This window comes from Nyctereutes procyonoides, unplaced genomic scaffold (assembly GCF_905146905.1).
Source record: "Nyctereutes procyonoides isolate TBG_1078 unplaced genomic scaffold, NYPRO_anot_genome, whole genome shotgun sequence".
Classification (NCBI taxonomy): Eukaryota; Metazoa; Chordata; class Mammalia; order Carnivora; family Canidae; genus Nyctereutes; species Nyctereutes procyonoides.
The window spans coordinates 18564888-18586279 of NW_026575048.1; the positions used below are offsets into that span (position 1 = coordinate 18564888).

Consider the following 21392-nt stretch of genomic DNA (forward strand, 5'->3'; position numbering starts at 1 on the left):
AGTAACTCAAAGAAAAGAAGCTAGATATTAGAAAATAACCTTAAGTAAGAGGAAGAGGTTGTTGAGACAGCTTAGCAGAGACAAAAGGCACTGCAGAACAGAGTCATCCATATTCCCACACTGTAAGATAAGGCAGATAAAAAGCCAATTAAACTATGTACAGATTTTTAAAAAAATTATGTAGGGAAGATAACTTGGCTGGCTTATCTGTCCATCAATGACAAATTACTTGGTTTTCTTTAAAATGTTTTCTATAGAATATTTGCTCATGTAAAATGTATTATTAACATTATTCACCTAAAACTTCCCCTCTATAACTGAAGCCACCATGCCTCTTTTCTTCATAATGTTCACTCTATAGTTGGTGTAATATTATTCCAAATAAGTCAGCAAAAGTCACATGAAGAGATAGAGAGCTGTGACTATTTCCAAACTGAAATAATGTGTCATCAGTCTGGTTTTTACCTTTTAATACTTCTTTCATAGATATGGCTTCAGTATATAACTAATACTGCATATGAATGGTTAAGCATACAGTAGACATTTTGGACATCTGCTCTGCCACCGCAGTAAAAAATGAATCATGAACTTACTTTTCATGCAAAGTGTGAGTGCCAGATTATGCTTTGGATTTCACTGATTATTGCATTACCTCACAAAGGTTAATTACATTATAACAAAGAAACAGAAAAAAAGAATTTAGTAGGTTATAAAAGCCTCTACCATTACAAGTATTTTAAATAGTTTTCCATATTTACTATCTTAGAATTTTGCCTAAGATCATGTTGGCTGAGACCAATTTTCTATACTGACAAAGGCACTTATTCTTAAAATGTACAGATGCCAATAAAAGCAGTCAAGAACTGGGAACTATGGTAAATGGTAGGTTTCATTACATAATACCATGTTTATAATATCTACAAAGAACATTTAAAAGCAATCTTGTAATCCTGGTATAGCTCAAATTATAAGATAAATTATGCAAATATACTCCATATAACAATAATAGCTTTAGTTACTCATCCTACTAAATCAAAATGAGGAGGATAAGAAGGCAGCTACCTAAAAATGAATATAATAGAAGATAAATACCTTTAGTTGGTTGTTAAATGAATCCATTTCAGATAGCTTAGATGCAGTTTCTTTTTCAAGAGCATCTAATTGTTCTTTAAGTCTTTGGCATAATTCTTCCTTTTCCAATGATTTTTTATGAAGCAAACCAATCCCTAAATCTGAAATACAAACATCAGATAGTTTACATTTGGTAGAAATTCTTATGTCACTACTGGTAGTTGACTTTTACTGTCATATCTAAGTCAAACCCCTATGCTATATACCTTAAACTCACAGTGTATGCTAGTAACATCTCAGTAACACTGGAAAAAAAGATGTAAATTCAAATTGCTCCATGGTAGTCTACATTATGGCTATTTAATAATTTACATAACTATCCCCTTTTGGATTGGCATTAGGTTGTTTCTAATTTTCTACTATTTATATAAAAATACTGCAATAAATATTCTTGTACGTGCATTTTTAAAGCACACATGAAAGTATTTTACATAGCTAAGAGATGAAAGAATTGCATGTAAAAACAGGACTTAAACACTCTGAATTTTGACAGGAACTGCCACACTGTCTTTCCAAAAAGGTGCACTAATATAAAATGACACCAAAGTATCTGTTTCTGAATATCCTCATCAACACTGGATATTATCAATCTTTTTTCATTTTCTCTAATTGGCAAAAAAATGAAACCTTATTGTTACTTTAAGTATTTCCTTGATAACAACTGAAATCAAATCAACACCTACTGGCTCACTGGCCACTCTCTTGGATTGTCTTGCCCCATCCACTGCTGTTTTTCTTCCTGCTGGGTTGTTTTCATTTCTGATTTGCAGCAACTCTAAATTCTTGTTGTACTGTATGTATTTTAAATGCTCTACTGTTTATGATGCCTTTCATCATGAAAAAGTTCATTTTTATAACATCAAATCTGTAAATATTTTCCTTCATAGCTCTAGGTTGTTTAAAGAAACTTTCCTGACACTGAGATTACAAAAATGTTTTCCATTGTTTAATATTTTTTCTCTAAGTATTTTTTGTTTATCCTCTTAGTTTACCTAGAATTTATTTCTGTACATACAGTGAGGTAAAGAGCTTCCCCACCTCCCTTTCTGAGAATCAACTGTCTCCCAAATCACTTAAGTGACAGTGATTACTGAAAGCCCATCCTTTCCCCACTTGTATTAAATGCCAACTTTATCATATCATAAATTGTCAGACATACACAGGCCTGTTTCTAGATCTTATTTTCAGCTCCAATATTCTATGTTTTCTTTCTGATCAATAATACACTATTTTAGGGACTACAGCTTTCCTAACATGTTTTGATACCTGGTAAGCAAGTGTCTTCCCCTCACTAATGTTATTCTTTTTTAAGTCTTGTCTAATCTGAAAAACATTTTCTCTTCTGGGTGAATCTGTGAATTTTCTTGCCAGGTTTCACTTAAAGAAACCTGAATGGAACTGAATGTATGGGATGAAGTAGTAGAGAACCGACATCTTTACAATCCTGAGCTGGATCATTCAGGAATACAACATGTACCTACTTATCCAGGAATTTTTCATATCTATCAGTAAAATTTTATAGCCATACATTTCTTTATACATAATGAGAATGCTAATGTAAATGGAACCTTTGTTCATGATATTTTTCTAATTAAGTACTTTTGATATATAGTAAGTGACTGAATTTTATATGCTCACTTTTTATCCAGACACCTTGCTAAATTCTCTTATGATTCTCTAATGGCTTTCCAGTATTTCAACAAATATGTTATCATTAAATTACACATCTATGTGCAAGGCACTGTACTATGCTCAATAGCAGGTGAAAAGGAAGGATAAGGCATGGGTCCTATCCTCAAGGAGTTCAGAGTCTAGTTAAGCTGGGAGATAAGCAATGTGGAAAAAATAAGTTAATTTATATTCCTAGTACTCTTCAAAATGAACATCACTAATTATGGATTTTTTTTAATTTTTAAAAAATATTTTATTTATTTATTCATGAGACACACAGAGAGAGGCAGATACAGACAGAGGGAGAAGCAGGCTCCATGCAGGGAGCCCGACGTGGGACTCGATCCCAGGACTCTGGGATCACACCCTGAGCCAAAGGCAGACCCTCAACCACTAAGCCACCCAGGCATCCCTAATTATGGATGTTTTAATACTGAATTTGAATAGATCATATCTGTGAGTACCATGTTAGGTAACTAAAAATCAAGAGAGACAACATGGTGGCACAGTGGGCTTTGGACTCAGACAAGAATTTGAGAATAACTATTTCGCCATATTAGGCAACTACTACTTAATCTTTCTGAGCCTCGTGTTTTGGTGAGCTGCACAATGGGAATAGCAATACCCACTTCACAGGGCTGCTGTGAAGATTAAGCGACAGACACAGCGCATGAAAACTGCCTAGTATGGTGCTTGGCACATAGCTGGTAATCTGCAATGGCAACAGAGATCAGAAAGGAATATAAGGGATTCAAGGTACTTAGCAAATTGCAAATAAGAGCTTCCTATTTTGAACTGATAACTATAACAACAGGTGACCTGGATCACATTCTATAGAGAAAGACTAGCTCTACCAGGTCCCCAATAAGACATAATCTATATTCCATTCACAATCCAAATACTGAAACAATGAGAGTGATGCTGTACTTTCTGCGACTGCACACATCAGGAGGGCTGGCTCATCTCGCCTCTGGAATGCCTGTGGAGGGGTGAGGTGGGGTGGATATACTTTGAACAGACAAGAAAACAATTATGTGCAAGAAAGATGGTCTGAAACATAGACAGACTGTTTCACTGGAAGGTAGGAGACACAGCACAAATAGTTGACAAAAGTAAAATTCTCTATTCTTGGTGTTTCTTCCCCGTAAACAGCCTTTCACTGGGACAACATTCTCAGCTTCTTTCTACTCCTTCAGTAATTGGTGAGCTCAAGGTAAGGACTTGGGCATACATAGCCTAGACCCTTCCTATTCCTTGCATTCTTGAGACTGAACTGCCCATGGGAAACCTGTTCTACTTCATTGTACACCCAGTTTTACAGGGGTGGCTGTCGTCCTCACAGCTAAGCCAAGCTGTCCAATATCAGCTTTACCAAAAATGAGGCAATATTTTGATCTCTTGTATGTCTTATTCCTTTGCCTTTATTTCTCTGTTTGTTCAGAATTGGGCAAAGATGAGGGATGCTATTTACTGGACTTCCTAAAGTATAATAAAGTATAATAAAGAGCCCCAGAATTGAAAGATTGTTAGATACTCAAAGGAAGACATTTAGGATACTTGACTTTCTAACATGGTATTTGCAGATTTACTTTTTTTAAATAAACCTTTCTTCTGCTATGTCATTACTGGCATGCTATCCAATTTAGAGATCTTTTTTTTTAAGATCTTGGTTGAGACATGGATCAAGAAAAATGTTACATTCACACAAATTACTTGGAATATCTTGTTCCAAAGGTGTCAGAGGGCCAAGGTTATAAAAGTCTTTATATGAATCAGGCAATATGAAATGTCTGGAAAGGCATTCCGTTCTGCTTAGGACTAATACTGCTGTACACTATCACCCAGAATCTCACAGGCTTGGTAAAATCTCAATAGTTCTTGACCATTAGTGTAGAGTTTTGCCAAAATGCACTTACAGTCTTGTGTTAGAGTCAAACTTAGATTTAATTGTAGTCTAACATTGATACTTGAAACATATAAATAAAATGTTATCAAGATAGGAAGGCAAATCACAATGACTACTTATTTCATTTTTATTTACTTTTTATCACTAAAAATGCTCTAACATCTGTGATTTTTTTCAAGTTTTTCAAGTTACTTTTAACAAGTAACAGAGTATGACTCATATGATCATTCAGAGAAGGACAAAAGAGGTAAAACAAACCTTAGAGACTTACCAGGTGTGTTACCAAGTTGCATGTTCTTAATTCTTTCATTTAATAATTGCTTCTCAGGTACCAAGTAGATAAGCTTATTTTGATAATCCTTATTTAAAAAAAAGTAGTCTCTGATTAAAAATCTGTCATGCTGAGAATTTTTTGAAAACTTAAAAATATGATTTAATCACTCTAAAAACTTAAGTATAGGAATAATTCATAGCGTAAACTGCTTACAATTTGAGTAAATTAGAATGGAATTATGCATGATTTAAAATACAAATATTTAAACATAAATCCATTTATGAACAATTGACTGGAAAGAAAAGGTTTGGTGAAGAAAATCTTTGTTAATGGGGTGTGTCTAGAAGTCTTAAAATTCTCAGTGTACTGCTAGATGTCAGCAGGCATAAGGTGAAAGGTGCCTTTGCTATTTGCACTAGACAGTATTTGTAAGCAAGTCTTGACACTGCAGGATGAATATCAAACAGAAACTTAAAATGCAGGAGTAACTAGGGAAGCAGGTTTAAATCAGACAAGAAATGTTATTTGGCCTCTATCTGTACCTGCTGTAACACAGTAAGAAGACTGTTAATTAACTGCCAGTCCATTCAAAAACAGAGATTTGGTGAGAGGACTCTAAAGATGCAGAATGCTTTCAGAGTCCCTATTCTGCAAACCACAGTAACTGACCTAGACCCTACTGCATAAGTAAAGAAGATTACTAAGTCCCCGAGGGACATACACATTCAACACTCTCACCATAACTGTGAAGGAATAACATTAAGTCAAAATTTCCTGAAAGTAGTAGCAATAAACAATGTATATCTATACATTTATTAAAGACTTGAAAACCAAAGTGATAAACATCCATTTATGTACAAATATTAAGCAGAATTTAACCAGATGTAGAGTAGCATACAAGTTTCCTGGTATTATATACAAGATGGTGTATATTTACATCCTTCTAGGAATGAAGCCTATCAAAGAGGTTCATCACCCCAAAAGCAAAAACTATTCTATTAGTAAAAATTATTAACAACTGCTCATGTTTATGGACAATTCAGTAGCAAAGGACTAACCTGAAGTTCTTGTTGGAGTTGCTTGATTTCCATAATTTCCAGGTCACACTGCTTATCCAGAACTTCCAGCTCAGTCTTTTGAGTTTGTTTTCGGAGTCGGACATCTTGAAGTCTGCCTGAGATCTGCTGATGTTTGCCATTCTATAGGAAGAGCATATAAATATACAGTAACATAAAATGCTAATAAGAAGAGCTCTTATCAGGAGAATCATATTCTTATTTAAACTTTTAAGTGTTATTTATCATTCATACTCAGTCTAGATAAATATGTAAAACTAGGTACGGGGTACTTGGCTGCCTCAGTCTGTAGAGCATGTGACTCTTAATCTGGGGGTCGTTCAACCCCACATTGGGCATGGAGCCTACCTAAAAACAAATAAATAAATAAAACTAGGTGGAATGTGTTCTAGAGTTGTATCTGTTAACTCCAGTTATTATTAGCAGGAAATGTACCATTCTCACAGCCTAAAAGCCCAGATGTTAAGATGAGCAAGCATAAACATAGCACACTGAATTTTTTCTGAATTCAACAATTAGGCATTAATTTATAGTACTAAAATAAAAACAGCCTCAAAGAATAATGAGAAATAAACATCTACATGTGACTTTTAGCATTACCTTCTCTAAACTTCTGTTTCTACCCATGTTTTCATCTAATTTCCTCTAATTATACAGGGTCCAGGAGGGCCTTTTTGGCCACAATTCTATTCTCCTACATCAAATATTCCTTTTCTTTTCTTCTGAGAAGTAGGTGAAAAAGAAAAAAACAAAAAAACCCAGCAGAGATTCTTAATGGAGGCTAAGGAGAAGGGAAAAGTGTTATGGGCTGAAGTGTATTCCCCCCAAATTTATTATGTTGAAGTCCTAATCCCCAGGACTTCAGAATGTGACTGTATTTGGAGACAGGTCTTTTTTTTTTTTTTTTTTAAATTTACTTTTTATTGGTGTTCAATTTGCCAACATATAGAATAACACCCAGTGCTCATCCCATCAAGTGCCCCCCTCAGTGCCCGTCACCCAGTCACCACCACCCCTCGTTCGTTTCCCAGAGTTAGGAGTCTCTCATGTTCGAGACAGGTCTTTAAAGAGATCATAGGTTAAATATGGTAATATGGAGGGCCCTAATATAATCTGATTTATGACATAAGAAAATGTGGGCACAAAACAGACACCAGAGATGCACAGGCAGAGGAGAGGCCATGTGAGGGCACAGCAAGAAGGCAGCCATCTGTGAGGGAAGGAGAGAGGTCTCAGAAGTAACCAAGCCTGCTGACATCTTGATCTTGGATTCCAGCCTCCAAAATTGTGAGAAAATTAATTTCTGTTGTATTTTGTTATGGCAAAATACAGCAGTCTAGCAAAATACCAGTCTGTGGTATTTTGTTATGGCAGCCCTAGCAGACTAAAACAGCAAGGTAAGGAGGAGAAATGAAGCTTAAAAATCGCTGATAATTAAAGTTTTTACTGCAAAGTATATTTTATATTTGAGAAATACATGCTAAAGGGAATATGCTATGTTCACCCTCAAGTTCATGTGACTATCTTCAGCATGTATAGGCTCTAGACCTTCCAGACTGCACATTAATCTATGCTACTGCTTGGTATGTAATCCAGGTTCTTGGGGGAAAAAATACTAAATCTTAAGGTTCCCTCCTATTATACTTTTAAGGACAAATATAGTCAAAATAATGGTTTAGACAGAAATCTAAGTAACTACACAAACAAGTACACACAATTAGTACTATAGCATGAATAATAATTGCGATATGCCTTTATATCCATTTGAGGGCATAAAATAGTACCTTTCTGATTGTAAATGTGATTTTTAAAAATTTTAATTTCAAGTCATCAACCAAATAAAATGTTAAGACTCCAATTAAAGAAGAACTAAGCTTGGCTCTACAACATGGCTCTACATGCTGGCTCACTCCATTAAGCATCTGCCTTCAGCTCAGGTCTTGATCCCAGGACCCTGAGAGTCCCACATAGTCAGGGTCCCTGCTGAGTCCACCTCTCCCTCTCCTCTGCCCATCCCCCCACCTTGTGCTTGCTTGCTTTCACAAATAAATCTTAAAAAAAAAAGACATTTTCAACAGGTAACTCCAGCATCATTCAGAGAAATTTCACTTAAACTTTAGCCATACCAGTGCTTCCAGCTCAAGATGAAGACTCTTCTTTTTAGAGTTTAACCTGACAATTTCTTCCTGTTCTCTATTCCTTTGATTGAGAAGCTCCTGTCGACGAATCCTCTCCCATTCTAAACGACGTTGTCTTTCAAGTTCCTGTTTTGCTGCCTGAAAATAATGAATAATATTTTTAACTTAACAATTTTGCATCATTCAAAAACTGATGGGATGACCAAGATAAAGGTGAGGCAGCCTTTAGCACTTAGTGGGCTTTAGCCTAAGGGTCTCTGAGCAAACCCAGTTTTATCAGTGGGCCTAACCTACAGACTTCCACAAAAGCAACATTACCCGTCAGACTTTTTGATTGTTTCATGGGACCATCTTCTTGTTTGTAGTTAACTTTTATCTTAAACAAAAGGACAATTCCAGAAATAAAAATGTTAATAGGAACTGTTGTACCTTTATTCTGGTGTCAGAGAAGAAACACCTTCTACTGACATTACTTCAGTGTCATTATGATTTACTGTGCTCCATCCCAAGCCCCTTAAAACAAAGCCAGTTATTCTGGGGACACCACACAACAGCATTTATCCTAAGGGCCTGTGCAAGCTCACCCTTGTGCTTCCCCTCCAGACCTTCGGCCCCACGGTCTCAGCTTTCTGCTGCTCTAATTCTGTGGCTTCTTACTCTGGATCCAAAGCTTCCTTTCATTCATGATCTGCCTGGAGGGACTCCTTCCTCTGGCTCACTAACCTCAGCTCTTTGCTCATCTCAGCTTTGCAATCAGTACTCCTCTGAGTGACATATCATTTGCAGACATGCCTTTGCTACCAGTTACCAACCCTAAAAACCTTTCACAAGCAAGGGCCCTCCTCCTCTCAGCAAGGGAAGGAAGGTTCAGAGTTGGAGAGGGTAAGAATGAATGATGCAGAGAAAAAGGCATAAGAAAATACCCATTTTTAAATCAAATGGAGTGGAGCCACTTATTAAATATAATCTTTTCTTAGGAAACAAAAATAACTTAAAAATAACCTCTCGTCTTTCTATCTCTTTTCTCCTTTCTTCCTCCCGCTGTCTCTCCAATTCCCTCTGCTTCTCCAAGCGTTTTTCTAATTCGAGTTGTTTCTTCCATTCTTGCTCCTGTAATTCTCTCTGTTTTCGCTCCCACTCTTCCTTTTCTTTCTGGGCTTTACGTTCTGCCTCCCTCTGCTGCTGCTCCATCAAGGCTTGGCGCCGCTTCTCCAGTTCCACATTCCCTCGCTCGTAGTTGGCCTTCCGCTTGTCCTCGAAAGTAACTAAATAAAGTATATTGTAAGCACTCTCACATGAAGAGCCCAAGAACATGGATTCCAGTTTCAACACACTCATGCCTTGTGATCATTTGAGTGCTGTTTCTCTCTGGATAGTTCTTCTAAGGACAATTTTAACTCAAATGTAAATAGTATTTACTTTCATCTACGAATATTCATTTTTGGAAAACAAATTTCTAAGTTTGAATCCATCTGAGAGAGAAAAATAATTTTACTATTCCTGCCACTTTTTTCTCAGCATTTTCTTCAAGGACAAACAAAGCTATATGGCTATGTACTTGTTTTATTTGATATATTTCATTAACGTCTTAATACTTTAAAATATCTACCCATGTGCTTCTTCAATCAATATTTAAACTTTCATTTACAGCTGAAGATTTCATCACAAAGCTTGCTATAGTGATTTTTCTTAAGTGGGATAAACATTTTAATTAAGTTGTCTAATATACACATTCTTGCCAAATACATACACTATCTCTTCTTCCTAAATACACTTCTCATTTTTAACTATCTTAATTTTATTGATGTCAAAATCCAACCCAATTTATCAAATAATTTTCTCTTATAGCATATAAAATATTAAGAATGTGAAAATTCTAAATACTCATTTACATCTTACGGTAAAATTTAAGAAAACCCACTATAGATACACAACTTAGACACTCCATGTTACCTGGTAATTTTTTCTGAGGTTCCTCTTCTTGCATTTTCTGATATGAAGGCAGAGTTCCATTAATAGAATCAATCTGCTTTCCTCCTCTAAGAAAAGCAGACAACAAATTTAACAACATGCAGTCTGGGAATTTCTAGACTGTATATACAGCTAGACTACCAATGACTTGAGCCATTTAATATTTAGAATGCAGTATTAAAGACATTTAGAATGCAAGAAGGTCTAAAGTCACAGTGTACAGCAGGATATGGACTATCTAGCTAGAGAGATTTAGATTTCCATTGCCATTTACTGATTATTGGCCATGAGCATGTTTGCTCTTAATCTTGTAGTTGTCAGTTTCCTTATCTATAATGTGGTGGAAACACACCTTTTTTTATTCCTTCCTGGTGTAACTCATTAAATACCAAAATCAAATGGATTGTAAATATTTAACTTCCCACTCAACTAGAGCAGAGGCCTTAGGAGATCACAATGTAGTAATCATGTCTGCCCAGGAATCAAAACCATGCCTCTTCATCTCAAGAAATGCCCACCTGAAAGACGGAGGGACAAGCTCAGGAGGTAACGTCAGCGGCAACGGCTGTCCAGCTTTGGCCATGTCAGTGAGGTGCATTGCAAGGATGAATTCTTCAGCTTTCAGCTGTCCATCCCCATCAATATCAGCCAGAGTCCTAAAGCAAATGTGAACGCTCACAGCTTATAAACAAAGTCTACTTAAAGTATTTTCAAAAGTTTAATATTTAATTTTAAAATGAGAATAATGACAGTAAAACAGTTGGGTTAATATATTTTAGTAAAATGTAAGTATATAGGGAAAAGAGTTTATTTTTACCCTTTATTGTCCTCTCACCCAAGGGTGGGGAGAAACTTTGAAACAGAAAAGGAAAGATTCCTTCTGAAAAGGTGGCTTGTCTCCATTTCATGGATAATTCACCTTTCAAATCACATTTAGCTCTAAATAACAAATGAGATATTCTCTAACTTTCCATAGGTGCCATTATGAAAAGGCAAACTAGTTTTACTTGCAAAATAATTAAATGCCACATTGTCAAGAATAACAATTCATACAGTTTTACTGGCTTTCAAGGTTGCATTAACCTTCAAATGGCTGCTTTTATGGAACATCTTTGAGTCACAAACTTTTACAGAAACAGTATTTTTCTTACAACAAAGGATATATAGTTAAAAATCATAAATTAGTGGACAAACTCACCAAATAGTAGCTAGCTGAGTTTGAGAAAGATTTGACTGAAGAAGGGCATTTCTAGCTTGAAAACCTGATTGAGTGGGGAAAACCAGAAAAGAAAGAAAGAAACAAAATTCTTTAGCCTCTTTAAAGTCATGCAAACCCAAATAACTGTATTCTATAAAATAACACTGCTGCTATCCTGGGAACTTTTAACATCAAAAAGGTTTTACCAAAGAGGTGCTGAGCATTCAGCAGTAACCAAAACACAGTTGTTGCCCCAAGGAATTTAAAATCAAGAATTGGTAACTCAAGCATTCCCTCATGTCATTTCAGAAAATAACAGTACACACCACTGACCAACACGGAGGACCATGTGCTGCCACAGAAACTACTGGAGGCTGAGCTCTCTGGCCTCCTCGTTCTCCCTGTGTACCTTGAAGCACTGCTTTCTTAGCATCTTCTGACTTTCTGATCTCTCTCTGATCTTTCCTCTGTCTCTACTCTCCCTCTTCCAAATGACCTGTAAATGCTGGCATTCCCCAAGGCTCTGTCCTGGGCACTCTGTGCTCTTTATGTGTTCACATTTCTATCTGTGACTTTAAATAGCACTTAGATAATTCACAAATGTACACCCTAGCTCAAACCTTTGCTCTGGTTTAGACATCTATATCCAACTAAAAAAACTTCTGAAGTATTTTACAGGCATCTCAAACCGAATATGTACAAAATGACTCTCAATCCCCATCCACACCCTTCTTCCTAATCTTCACCCAAACCATTTACCTTCAGCCTTCCCCTCTCTCTGAGTGGCATCACTGCTTCTCCAGTGGCTCAAGCCAGAAAGCAGAAAGTCACCCTTAATCCCTCTGTCTCATGTACACCCATATCCAACATCATGTTCTATAATCCAACATCACTGCATGTCTGGGTCCTTCTCTCCCTGTAAGTCCCAATTTAATGCCACTTTCTCAGAAATGCCTTTTCTGTCCACCCTATGACCCAACATACCTTCTGCTTGTTTCCTTCACAGCTCTCATCACAATCTGTAATGTAATATTTAGCTTCCTGTTTACCTGTTTATTGTCTGTTTCCACTATCCTACTAAGTTCTATGGAGACAAAAGCCTTGACTCCCTTATTTACTAACATACTGTACACCCAGTCCCAGGTACATACATGTCTAATAAATATTTGCTAAAGTGACGAATAATGTTGTAATCCTAAATTCTCTAAGGTGCGGTGGGGACTTATGGGGACTTATGGGATAGGGTCTGAGAATAAGAAAAGCATTCACTGAATGCTTATCATATGTAATAAACTGTTTCAACTTCTTTTCTCCCCCTCAGTTATCAAAAGTATGTTTGACAGGCTTCTTTACCTGCATTTTCATGTCAGGATAATGGTCACACAGAAAATTCCAGGAATTCATTTAGAACAGAAAGTCCTGTCTGATTCATAGGAGCATTCACGTCTGGTGGACAAGCATGTGACTTTCTGATCATGATAAATAACATGACTTCTCTAGGGAAGGTGTCCTAGTCAGTGAAGCAGGTATCTCACCTCCCACTCCCCAGTGATGACTGAGCCATGGGTACTGGAAGAGTCAGACCCTACCCAGGGTTTTGCCTGAGTCAAGGACCACCCTGCACAGAAAAGAGTACATCCACCCACTCTTCCTCAGCAACAGCTCCCACTACAGAGCCAGCATGAACGTTGCTAACCCATCATTTCACTGAGCTTTGAACGTGAGGTCTGGGTAATCAAAACTATTTATACTATATGAAACAAACACAGATACACCAGAAATTATAACATGCAATTGGATGTTTATATTATATAACTTAAAAATCTTTTTCAGTCTTTAAAAAAAAAACAAACAAAACCCTGGTCATTTGACAGAAATCACATATGGAAAAAACACAGGAAATAGCTTCTACCATCTCCCAAATAATTATTCCTTAGTAGATCTCACATAAGTGAAATTTGAGGCCTTTATGTTAAAAGGAGGACTCTTCTAATAAAAAGAAATGGAAGGTTATTTCAAACTGAAAGAAAAAAAAAAAGGTCTAATAACTAATGTCTCAGCTTTTGGTCAAAGGCAACTGAAAGTAGATCCCTTAGCATTAGGCAACAGAGTAAACAGGAGGAAGGAAGGTAGGAAAGTAAATGATTAAAAACCTACTGGTGGAAGGCTAAAATATGTGCAAGTGTAAATAATACAAAGGGCTACAGAGAGCCATCAGGGTCCTCTACTACAGAAAGCTCACATGAATTTCTACACTGTTGGTCTACCACCAATCCTTTGGATATCTTATTTCCTATGCCTATAATGCTAGTCTCCTCTCCCTAGTGGACTACTCATCCTACACAGTCCAGCTCAGATGTCATCTCTTCTGTGAAATTCTCTCATATCCTCAGCATCAGTCACTTTCTCATCTGTATTAATCACAGCATTTTTATTATTACTTTTAAGGATTTTAATTTATTAAAATTAAAAGAATGAGTGAGCAAGTGAGCAGGGAGGAAAGGAGATGGATAATCAGACTTGCTGCTGAGCGTGTAGCCCAATGCAGGGCTTGATCTCACAATCCTAAGATCATGACCTGAGCTGAAATCAGGAGTCAGACACTTAACCGACTTAGCCCCCCAGGTGTCCCAATCACAGCATTTTTAAACCACTAATCAAAGACTATGATTATGTGATCTAAATACTATGGACTCTCAAAGATATGGACCATTATCTTCCCAACTCCGTGCACTCCAGTGCATCACAGAGTGCCCAAAAGATATGTGGCTCAGAAACTACGAGTCAATGAATTAATCCAAATAAATCACAAGAGTTTGGCGGGAAGGGAAGAGGAAGAAAATTAAATCACCAAATGCTTTGAAACTATGTTCCACGACTTTATCTTCACACCTCCTCCAGGAGAGGGAACTACTATCCTGATTTTGTGTGCATAATTCCCTTGTCTTTCTTTTTCTTCCTTCAATTTCTAGTGACTTTGATATACATGACCTCAGAGGCAAACAGGGTAGGCTAAGTGTATAGAAAGGAGCAGTCCAACCCAAGGCCCAATCACCCCCTACTTTGCTTTTTTATTAAGTTTTTTTTTCACAGTTATACACCTTTAAAGAAAACACTGTGTATTTTTGCTTGTCCAATCAATTCCAAAGCCTTCTTGCTCCCCTGCCCCAATGCACAACTACAGACCCCATACTCCTAATTCCATAGACTACTTTTCAAACTCTCCAAACATGCTGTGTACTTTTTGCTCTTAAGAGTTATTCTGTCACCCTCAAATGCTCTCAGCTTCAGTCTCTATCTGTCCAAACTCTAACTCTTCCTTCCATGATGGAGCTTAAATGCTCTCTTCCTACACTTTTGTCTGATCCTTTTACTATTAGCATCTCCCATTTTATGTTCTCTAGAACTTTAAAGCTCTATTATTTTAAAACACTTATTTTATTACTCTGTCTAAACCGCAAATTACTTGTTGAGTGAAGAGAGAGGGTGAAAGAAGGTAGGAATTCTACTTGCCTATTATCCTCTGTTTATATCCCCTTCACTATCCTTAATTAGAAAAGTTTGGATAATGTTCTAGCATGGACTCCAATGTTCTGTAAGGACCTAAGGTTGAGTCTTATGGGCACATCTGGGTTGGAACATTAAAGGGCAGGCAGTTCTCATGGGGGTTTTAGTAAGGGCAAGTACAGAAAGACTCAATGAGGAAGGGTACTGCAGGGAAAAAGCTGAGGGCTAAGAGCCACATGTTGGTCCTTGTCATGGAAGTTCTCCTTTCACTGCACTGGAGGGTGAGGCTTAATCTTCTCAAAACTGAGGTCTTTTTTTCCAAAAAGTTGGCTGTCTACCTGTGTGCTCATCTTCACTGTAAGAACTTTGAAGAAATCAATGAGGTTGTATCTATTTTTGAACTCTCACACAACTTAAAATATTTGTATTTATCAAATGGCTGCTAAATATTTTGGATGTTAAAATTTTAGGTGAACTACAGAGTACAAACTCAAATAAATGTTCTTTAGTAGAAATTCATATAAAAAAACTTTAACTCTCTCATATTCTTAAACACTGCATGTCACTTACCTGAGAGGTACCCACTCATGCTTTTGTCAAGACTATTAAATTTTTGCCGATATTTTAATCTTGAAGGCTGAGGAACTGCCCACTCTGAGGTCCCAGTCTTGGGCGAGTTCCCAGATAGTGAAGCAGTTGACGACGTTGAGCTGTAACAAAATTAATTTAAAATCTTTATGTTACTAAATAAAATACATTTTGGTAAACCTTATAAGGCAGAGACATTAAGAATTGTACCTTCTATAGTACAACAGTAATTGCTTTTGTGCTTGATATTTTAAAAATTTAAATAATTTAACCTCATTCTAAAAAAAAAAAAAAAATTTAACCTCATTCTTAGGAAAACAAGTACCATACAAAGTACAGAACATTATGCCAGGCTGAGTACTGTGCTAGGGCCTTTACAAATACTATTTCTAATCCCCATGACAATCTCAAAAGGTATTACTGTCCCCACCTTCTCGATGGGCAAACTATGGCTCAGTGATGTTATGAAAAACAAGGTCAGGGGATCCCTGGGTGGCTCAGCGATTTAGCACCTGCCTTTGGCCCAGGGCGCGATCCTGGAGTCCCAGGATCGAGTCCCTCATCGGACTCCCTGCGTGGAGCCTGCTTCTCCCTCTGCCTGTGTCTCTGCCTCTCTCTTGTTTATCATGAATAAATAAATAAAATCTTTGCTCAAGAAAAAAGTAGTAATATACCATGTTTATGAGACTTTTTGAGAAACATAGAGTATATAATTTGGGGCAAAAACTTGACTAATTAAAAAGATAGCAGAAGGGACGCTGGGGTGGCTCAGCGGTTGAGCATCTGCCTTTGGCTTGGGGCGTGCTCCCAGAGTTTTGGGATCGAGTCCTGTACTGGGCTCTCTGCATGGAGCCTGCTTCTCCTCCCTCTTCCTATGTCTTTGCCTCTGTGTGTCTCTCATGAATAAATAAATAAAAACCTTAAAAAAAAAAAAAGATAGCAGAACTTTTTTTTTTAATTTTTTTTTATTTATTTATGACAGTCACAGAGAGAGAGAGAGAGAGAGAGAGAGAGAGAGAGAGAGAGGCAGAGACACAGGCAGAGGGAGAAGCAGGCTCCATGCACCGGGAGCCTGACGTGGGATTCGACCCCGGGTCTCCAGGATTGCGCCCTGGGCCAAAGACCGGCGCTAAACCACTGCGCCACCCAGGGATCCCTAGCAGAACGTTTTTAGTTTATGTGAACCATTTTTTCAAACATTTACTGATTCTAAAAATAAAAAATTATTTTCTATTAGTTATAAGTAGTAAATTTACCTTAAGCACTTTTACATTTGGGCATTATAAAGTAAAACCTGGATAAGCTCAGAGCTTCCAAAAAAAAAAAAAAAAAGAAATCATTTGTTAAATACTCCTTATTGAAAGCATAAAAAGTTGTAGGTTTTAAGCCTTCATACCTACTAGATCCTAAATCAATCAGAGACTGGGCTTTCTGTAAACTAGCACCGCCGAGTCCTCCCATCATGAGACTGTAAGATGATGTATGAGGCAATGCTAAGAAAAGAAAGAAATGAAGAAAAAGGTTAACACTAAACAATATCACAAGGTATAAAATCTGTATCAACCAGGACACAACAGTTCTTTCTCCAACAGTTTCTGACTCAGTAGCTACTTACTTGAAGAAGAGTAAGGAATGGATAAAGGCTGAATGAGGCCAGGAGTTCCATTTGGTAGTGATGATGTGCTAACAGAAGGCACTAGGGGAGCCGGCATCATTACGGGAGGAAGGGTGGTCCCTGAAGTCGCAGAGGATAGGGGGGTTGTCATAGGTGCAACTGGAGGCAATGAGTGAGGAATGGACAGATTGGGCATGCTTCCCATTCCTAGACACAAAACAGAACACATTACCCAGTGCTAGCAATTGACTATAAAACACATGCCAGAAAACAAACTGACTGTACAAGTGAGCACACCCAGGTTTATAGAGACATTATGGACAGTCTTAGTTAAAAAGTTCACTAAAGCAGCTTTGACTTAGCAGTGAGGGAAGTACACCATTGCTTTTAATATCAATATTCTGACCTATGTGAACTACGGGAATGCCTACTAAGGAGTTAAAGACTCTTCTAGCACCATGATGAAAACCAAGCAGGCTTTTCCAATTAAATGTTAGTATTCTCAAAGAAAGACTGTATCACCTGATTAAATGTAGGATTTTGTGTAAGGATAATAAATATAGTCCTGTTGAGTTACTCAACACACATACATACACATATTCCCCCAATGTCCCCTCCCCCCAAAAGATATTCTAGTTACTAGATACTTTAGTAGACCCATTTATGCATATGCATTATTTTTAAGAAGAAGTATGCCACATATTTCACTTTTCTTATAAGTAACACATCCATGGATTTAAGAACAATTCTTTAAAAGGAATAAAATGATGACTTTTATTCATTTACTAACTGCAGATTACTAGGTACACTAATAAGTATGGTTGTCACACAATGATCTGGTATTTATCTCTAGATCTCATTGTAAGAATTCAGTATTTTAAGATCTAACATCTGGAATGAAAGAACAAGCTTCAGATACACAGAGATACCTAATTGAATGTTCCATTCCAATGAGTGTTTCTCATATATAATTAATAAGAAATTGGCTAATCAAAATTAACAGAAAACGGATTTTCTCTGATGAATATGGTAAATTAAGGAGCACAAAGTCTACAACTTTTAGCCCTAAATTTAGCTGGGTAATTAACCTTTAAATTAGAAAAATTTCTACTTAGGAATAATTTTAAATTACTTCCCAACTTAAATCATTTCAAGTGAGTTTAAAATTGTTCACATTTTTTTCTGTTATTCATACAGAGTAGAGAGGAAACTAAGAATAGTATTTAAGATCAGCTCTAACTAGGGAGGATCATATAATTTATCATCCAACTGGGAATTGTGAAAGAGAACACTAACCAGACTTGAGGCCAGGACAACAGGCATAAATCAGAACTGTCCCTGGAAAACTGGGACACAAGGACACCCCTGCTATGACAGTCAGTTTCATATCTTATCTCAGACATGAGAACTAACTTGGAGTCTGAGAATTATTGTTTTAGGCTAACAAACCCTTTTTTAATCCCTAAATATTATATCTAGGAATCAAGTTTAACTGTCATTTAATAAATACCTACCAAAACGAGCAGAAATTAAAGGAGAGAACATAGGAGGTTGTTTCATAATAGGAGGGAGGACTACGGGCAACTGTTGGCCTTGCAGCTTTAGTTTGATGAGTTTCATTGCTATGGAGAACTCCTGCTGATCCATCTTCCCATCCTTGTTCAGGTCTGATAAAGCCCTAGAAGGACCATGAGGTGGGTAGATTCGTATGTAAGGTTAGTATTTTTGAGGATGATAAAATAGAAAAAAATGACACAGCATTCACACACAGATCAATACTTAATAAGCACATATATATAAATAAGCAAAGTTAAAACCTGTACATTAAGAAATACTGACCAAAGATAGCACCTAATGAAATACTGCCAGTCTACATGGACTCCATGTGTAGAGAAGTTATGAGACCTTTGGGACGATACCCCCAGTGTGGACAGAAAGAAACTATTCAAGAGTATAATCATTCTAAATTTAATTTATTAATTTGCTCAAATATTTACTGGAAGTTTGTTATGTGTCCAGTACTCTGCCAGGTATGGGAATATTCCAAGTGGAAAGAAAGATGGGGTAGGGGTTGATATCTATTATAAATGCATTAAAAAACAAAACCCTAGATAATATGAAGAACAATTTTGATTAAGGTAGGAGCAGGAAAAGGGAGAGCTAATTTTGGGCTTATAGATAATGAAAGAGATAAATAACTACAAAGTAACAGAAAGAAGATTTTGAGTCTGCCAAATTATAAAGAAACATTTTTCAATGGTGATGCTTCCATTTTTCCTTAAAAATTCAAAGGACATTAAAAATTTGTCCAATAGAGGGGCATATGGGTGGCTCAGTTGGTAAGCATCTGCCTTCAGCTCAGGTCATGAGCCTACGGTGCTGGGATGGAGCGCCCAGAGTCTGCTTTCTCCCTCTGCCCCTCCCTCTCTGCACACTCCACCCCCTCGCTACTGATCTGTTTGCTCACTCAAATAAGTAAAATCTTAAAAAAAAAAAAACTTGTCCAATAGAACAAAATCTCAATTATTTTTAGTCATTTACTCAGTAAAATTTATTTTCCTAAAAGCTGAAAAAATACTTAGCAAGAGCAGACTATGAGTAAAAATAACTTTATATTAACACTGTATCAAAAACAAAAACAGGGATGTCTGGATGGCTTAGCTTTTGAGTGTCTACCCTCAGCTCAGGGTGTGATCCCAGGATCTAGGATCGAGTCCCATATCAGGCTCCCTGAAGGAAGCCTGCTTCTCCCTCTGCCTGTGTCTCTGCCTCTCTCTCTCATGAATAAATAAATAAAACCTTTAAAGAAAAACAAAACAAAACCACACTATCAGAAATTTAAGTTCATCTAGAAAAGAGAATACTTTACCATATTTCAGCTAAAACAGGAGCCGGCAGGCCTGACTGTAAGAAAAAGGTACGGGCTTGATCCCCTGAAGGTAATAAAAGCAAAAGTCAAGTAGCACATTAGTAGATAGAATTCCTCCAATGCCTGTGAATAATAATAATGGGCAATATAATAATGCTATTGATTTGTCATTTTAATTTCAGTCACTAAAGAACAGAAATACACAAAATTATTTATGTTACATTAATAAGATTGAGCAGTTTTAAAACAAAAAAGCCACAAATGAAGTTAAACGCATTAATCAATGATGAAATATTACATTATTCATCTTAGGTTTCCTATAATAATTGGGGTATTATTTGATAATATTTCCATTTAATAAAATTTATAATTAAAAACACTATTCCCTAGAAGAGTTCTAAAATAAAAAATACCAGATGTTGGGAAGGTTAGTCCCCCATGGGTCTCTCACAATCCTCTATGTCCTGCTGTGTGTGCCAAGAATGAAAGACCCTAACTGCTCTCTACCTGATCGGTTTCTCAGAGTCGGGTTTGCAGTGAGCATTCTTGAGGCATGATTAGGTAATGTTTCTCCCTGGGCCAAAAGACAAGCCTGCTTGCTAAAAATGGTGGGTTCCCTCAGGCTCAGTGTTCCTGTCCTATAAAACACCCGCTGCATGTTTAACATCCTTTTGGGCTCTCTGCATCACCCCGTGGAACTTAGGGGACACAGAAACCTATAGGAACATGCTGATGCTCATGCTGCTAGCTGTGCCATTTGTAACAAAGTCCTTGGTCTCTGACTCAGGAACCCTGGGTCTTGTGCCAAATCCAGGTGACAGCAACAGACTACGTTATTAACTTGCAAGTAGGATAATCAAATCCCAGCCCTGATACCAGGAAAGGTAGCTATTATTATAGAAGTACAAATCACATTAAACTATAATGGCTGGGATCCCTGGGTGGCGCAGCGGTTTAGCGCCTGACTTTAGCCCAGGGCGCGATCCTGGAGACCCGGGATGGAATCCCACGTCCGGCTCCCGGTGCATGGAGCCTGCTTCTCCCTCTGCCTATGTCTCTGCCTCTCTCTCTTTCTGTGTGACAATCATAAAAAAAAAAAAAAAAAAAAAAAAAAAACTATAATGGCTAAGAGGATGGATTCCAAAATCAGACTGAAAAGTTTCAAAGCCCAGATCAACACCAACACTCTGAAATACAGACAACAGTAGCTACTTTACAACATTGTTGCAAGATTAAATGAGATAATATACTTAAGTACAGCATCTGAAATACAGTGATTTGGTAAATATTAGTCCTCATAGTTACTATTACTGTAAATAAAGCACTCAGGTGCTTTGGCATAGAAAAAAAGTTTAACTGATACAAAAAATCTGAAAGACACACCAAAATTAATCCTCCTTAGGCTCTGGAGGTCATCTTGCAAAACAAGGGTTAGTGCCAACAATCAA

At 37.1% G+C, this 21392-nt stretch overlaps 1 protein-coding gene across 9 annotated transcripts in view; it reads right to left on the reverse strand.

The window, feature by feature from the left end:
* ITSN2 (intersectin 2) overlaps positions 1–21392 on the reverse strand; it is a 128006-nt gene that overhangs the window by 71790 nt on the left and 34824 nt on the right. For all 9 annotated transcript variants that reach the window (XM_055327238.1, XM_055327232.1, XM_055327235.1 and 6 more), the window contains 13 exons: positions 19945–20008; positions 18590–18753; positions 17076–17282; positions 16857–16953; positions 15443–15582; positions 11366–11429; positions 10686–10823; positions 10150–10235; positions 9199–9461; positions 8185–8334; positions 6041–6181; positions 4980–5067; positions 1093–1232 (listed from right to left, as the gene is read on the reverse strand). In XM_055327238.1, coding sequence (XP_055183213.1) covers positions 1093–1232; positions 4980–5067; positions 6041–6181; positions 8185–8334; positions 9199–9461; positions 10150–10235; positions 10686–10823; positions 11366–11429; positions 15443–15582; positions 16857–16953; positions 17076–17282; positions 18590–18753; positions 19945–20008 — 1742 coding nt within the window. The remainder of the gene's footprint in view (positions 1–1092; positions 1233–4979; positions 5068–6040; positions 6182–8184; positions 8335–9198; positions 9462–10149; positions 10236–10685; positions 10824–11365; positions 11430–15442; positions 15583–16856; positions 16954–17075; positions 17283–18589; positions 18754–19944; positions 20009–21392) is intronic.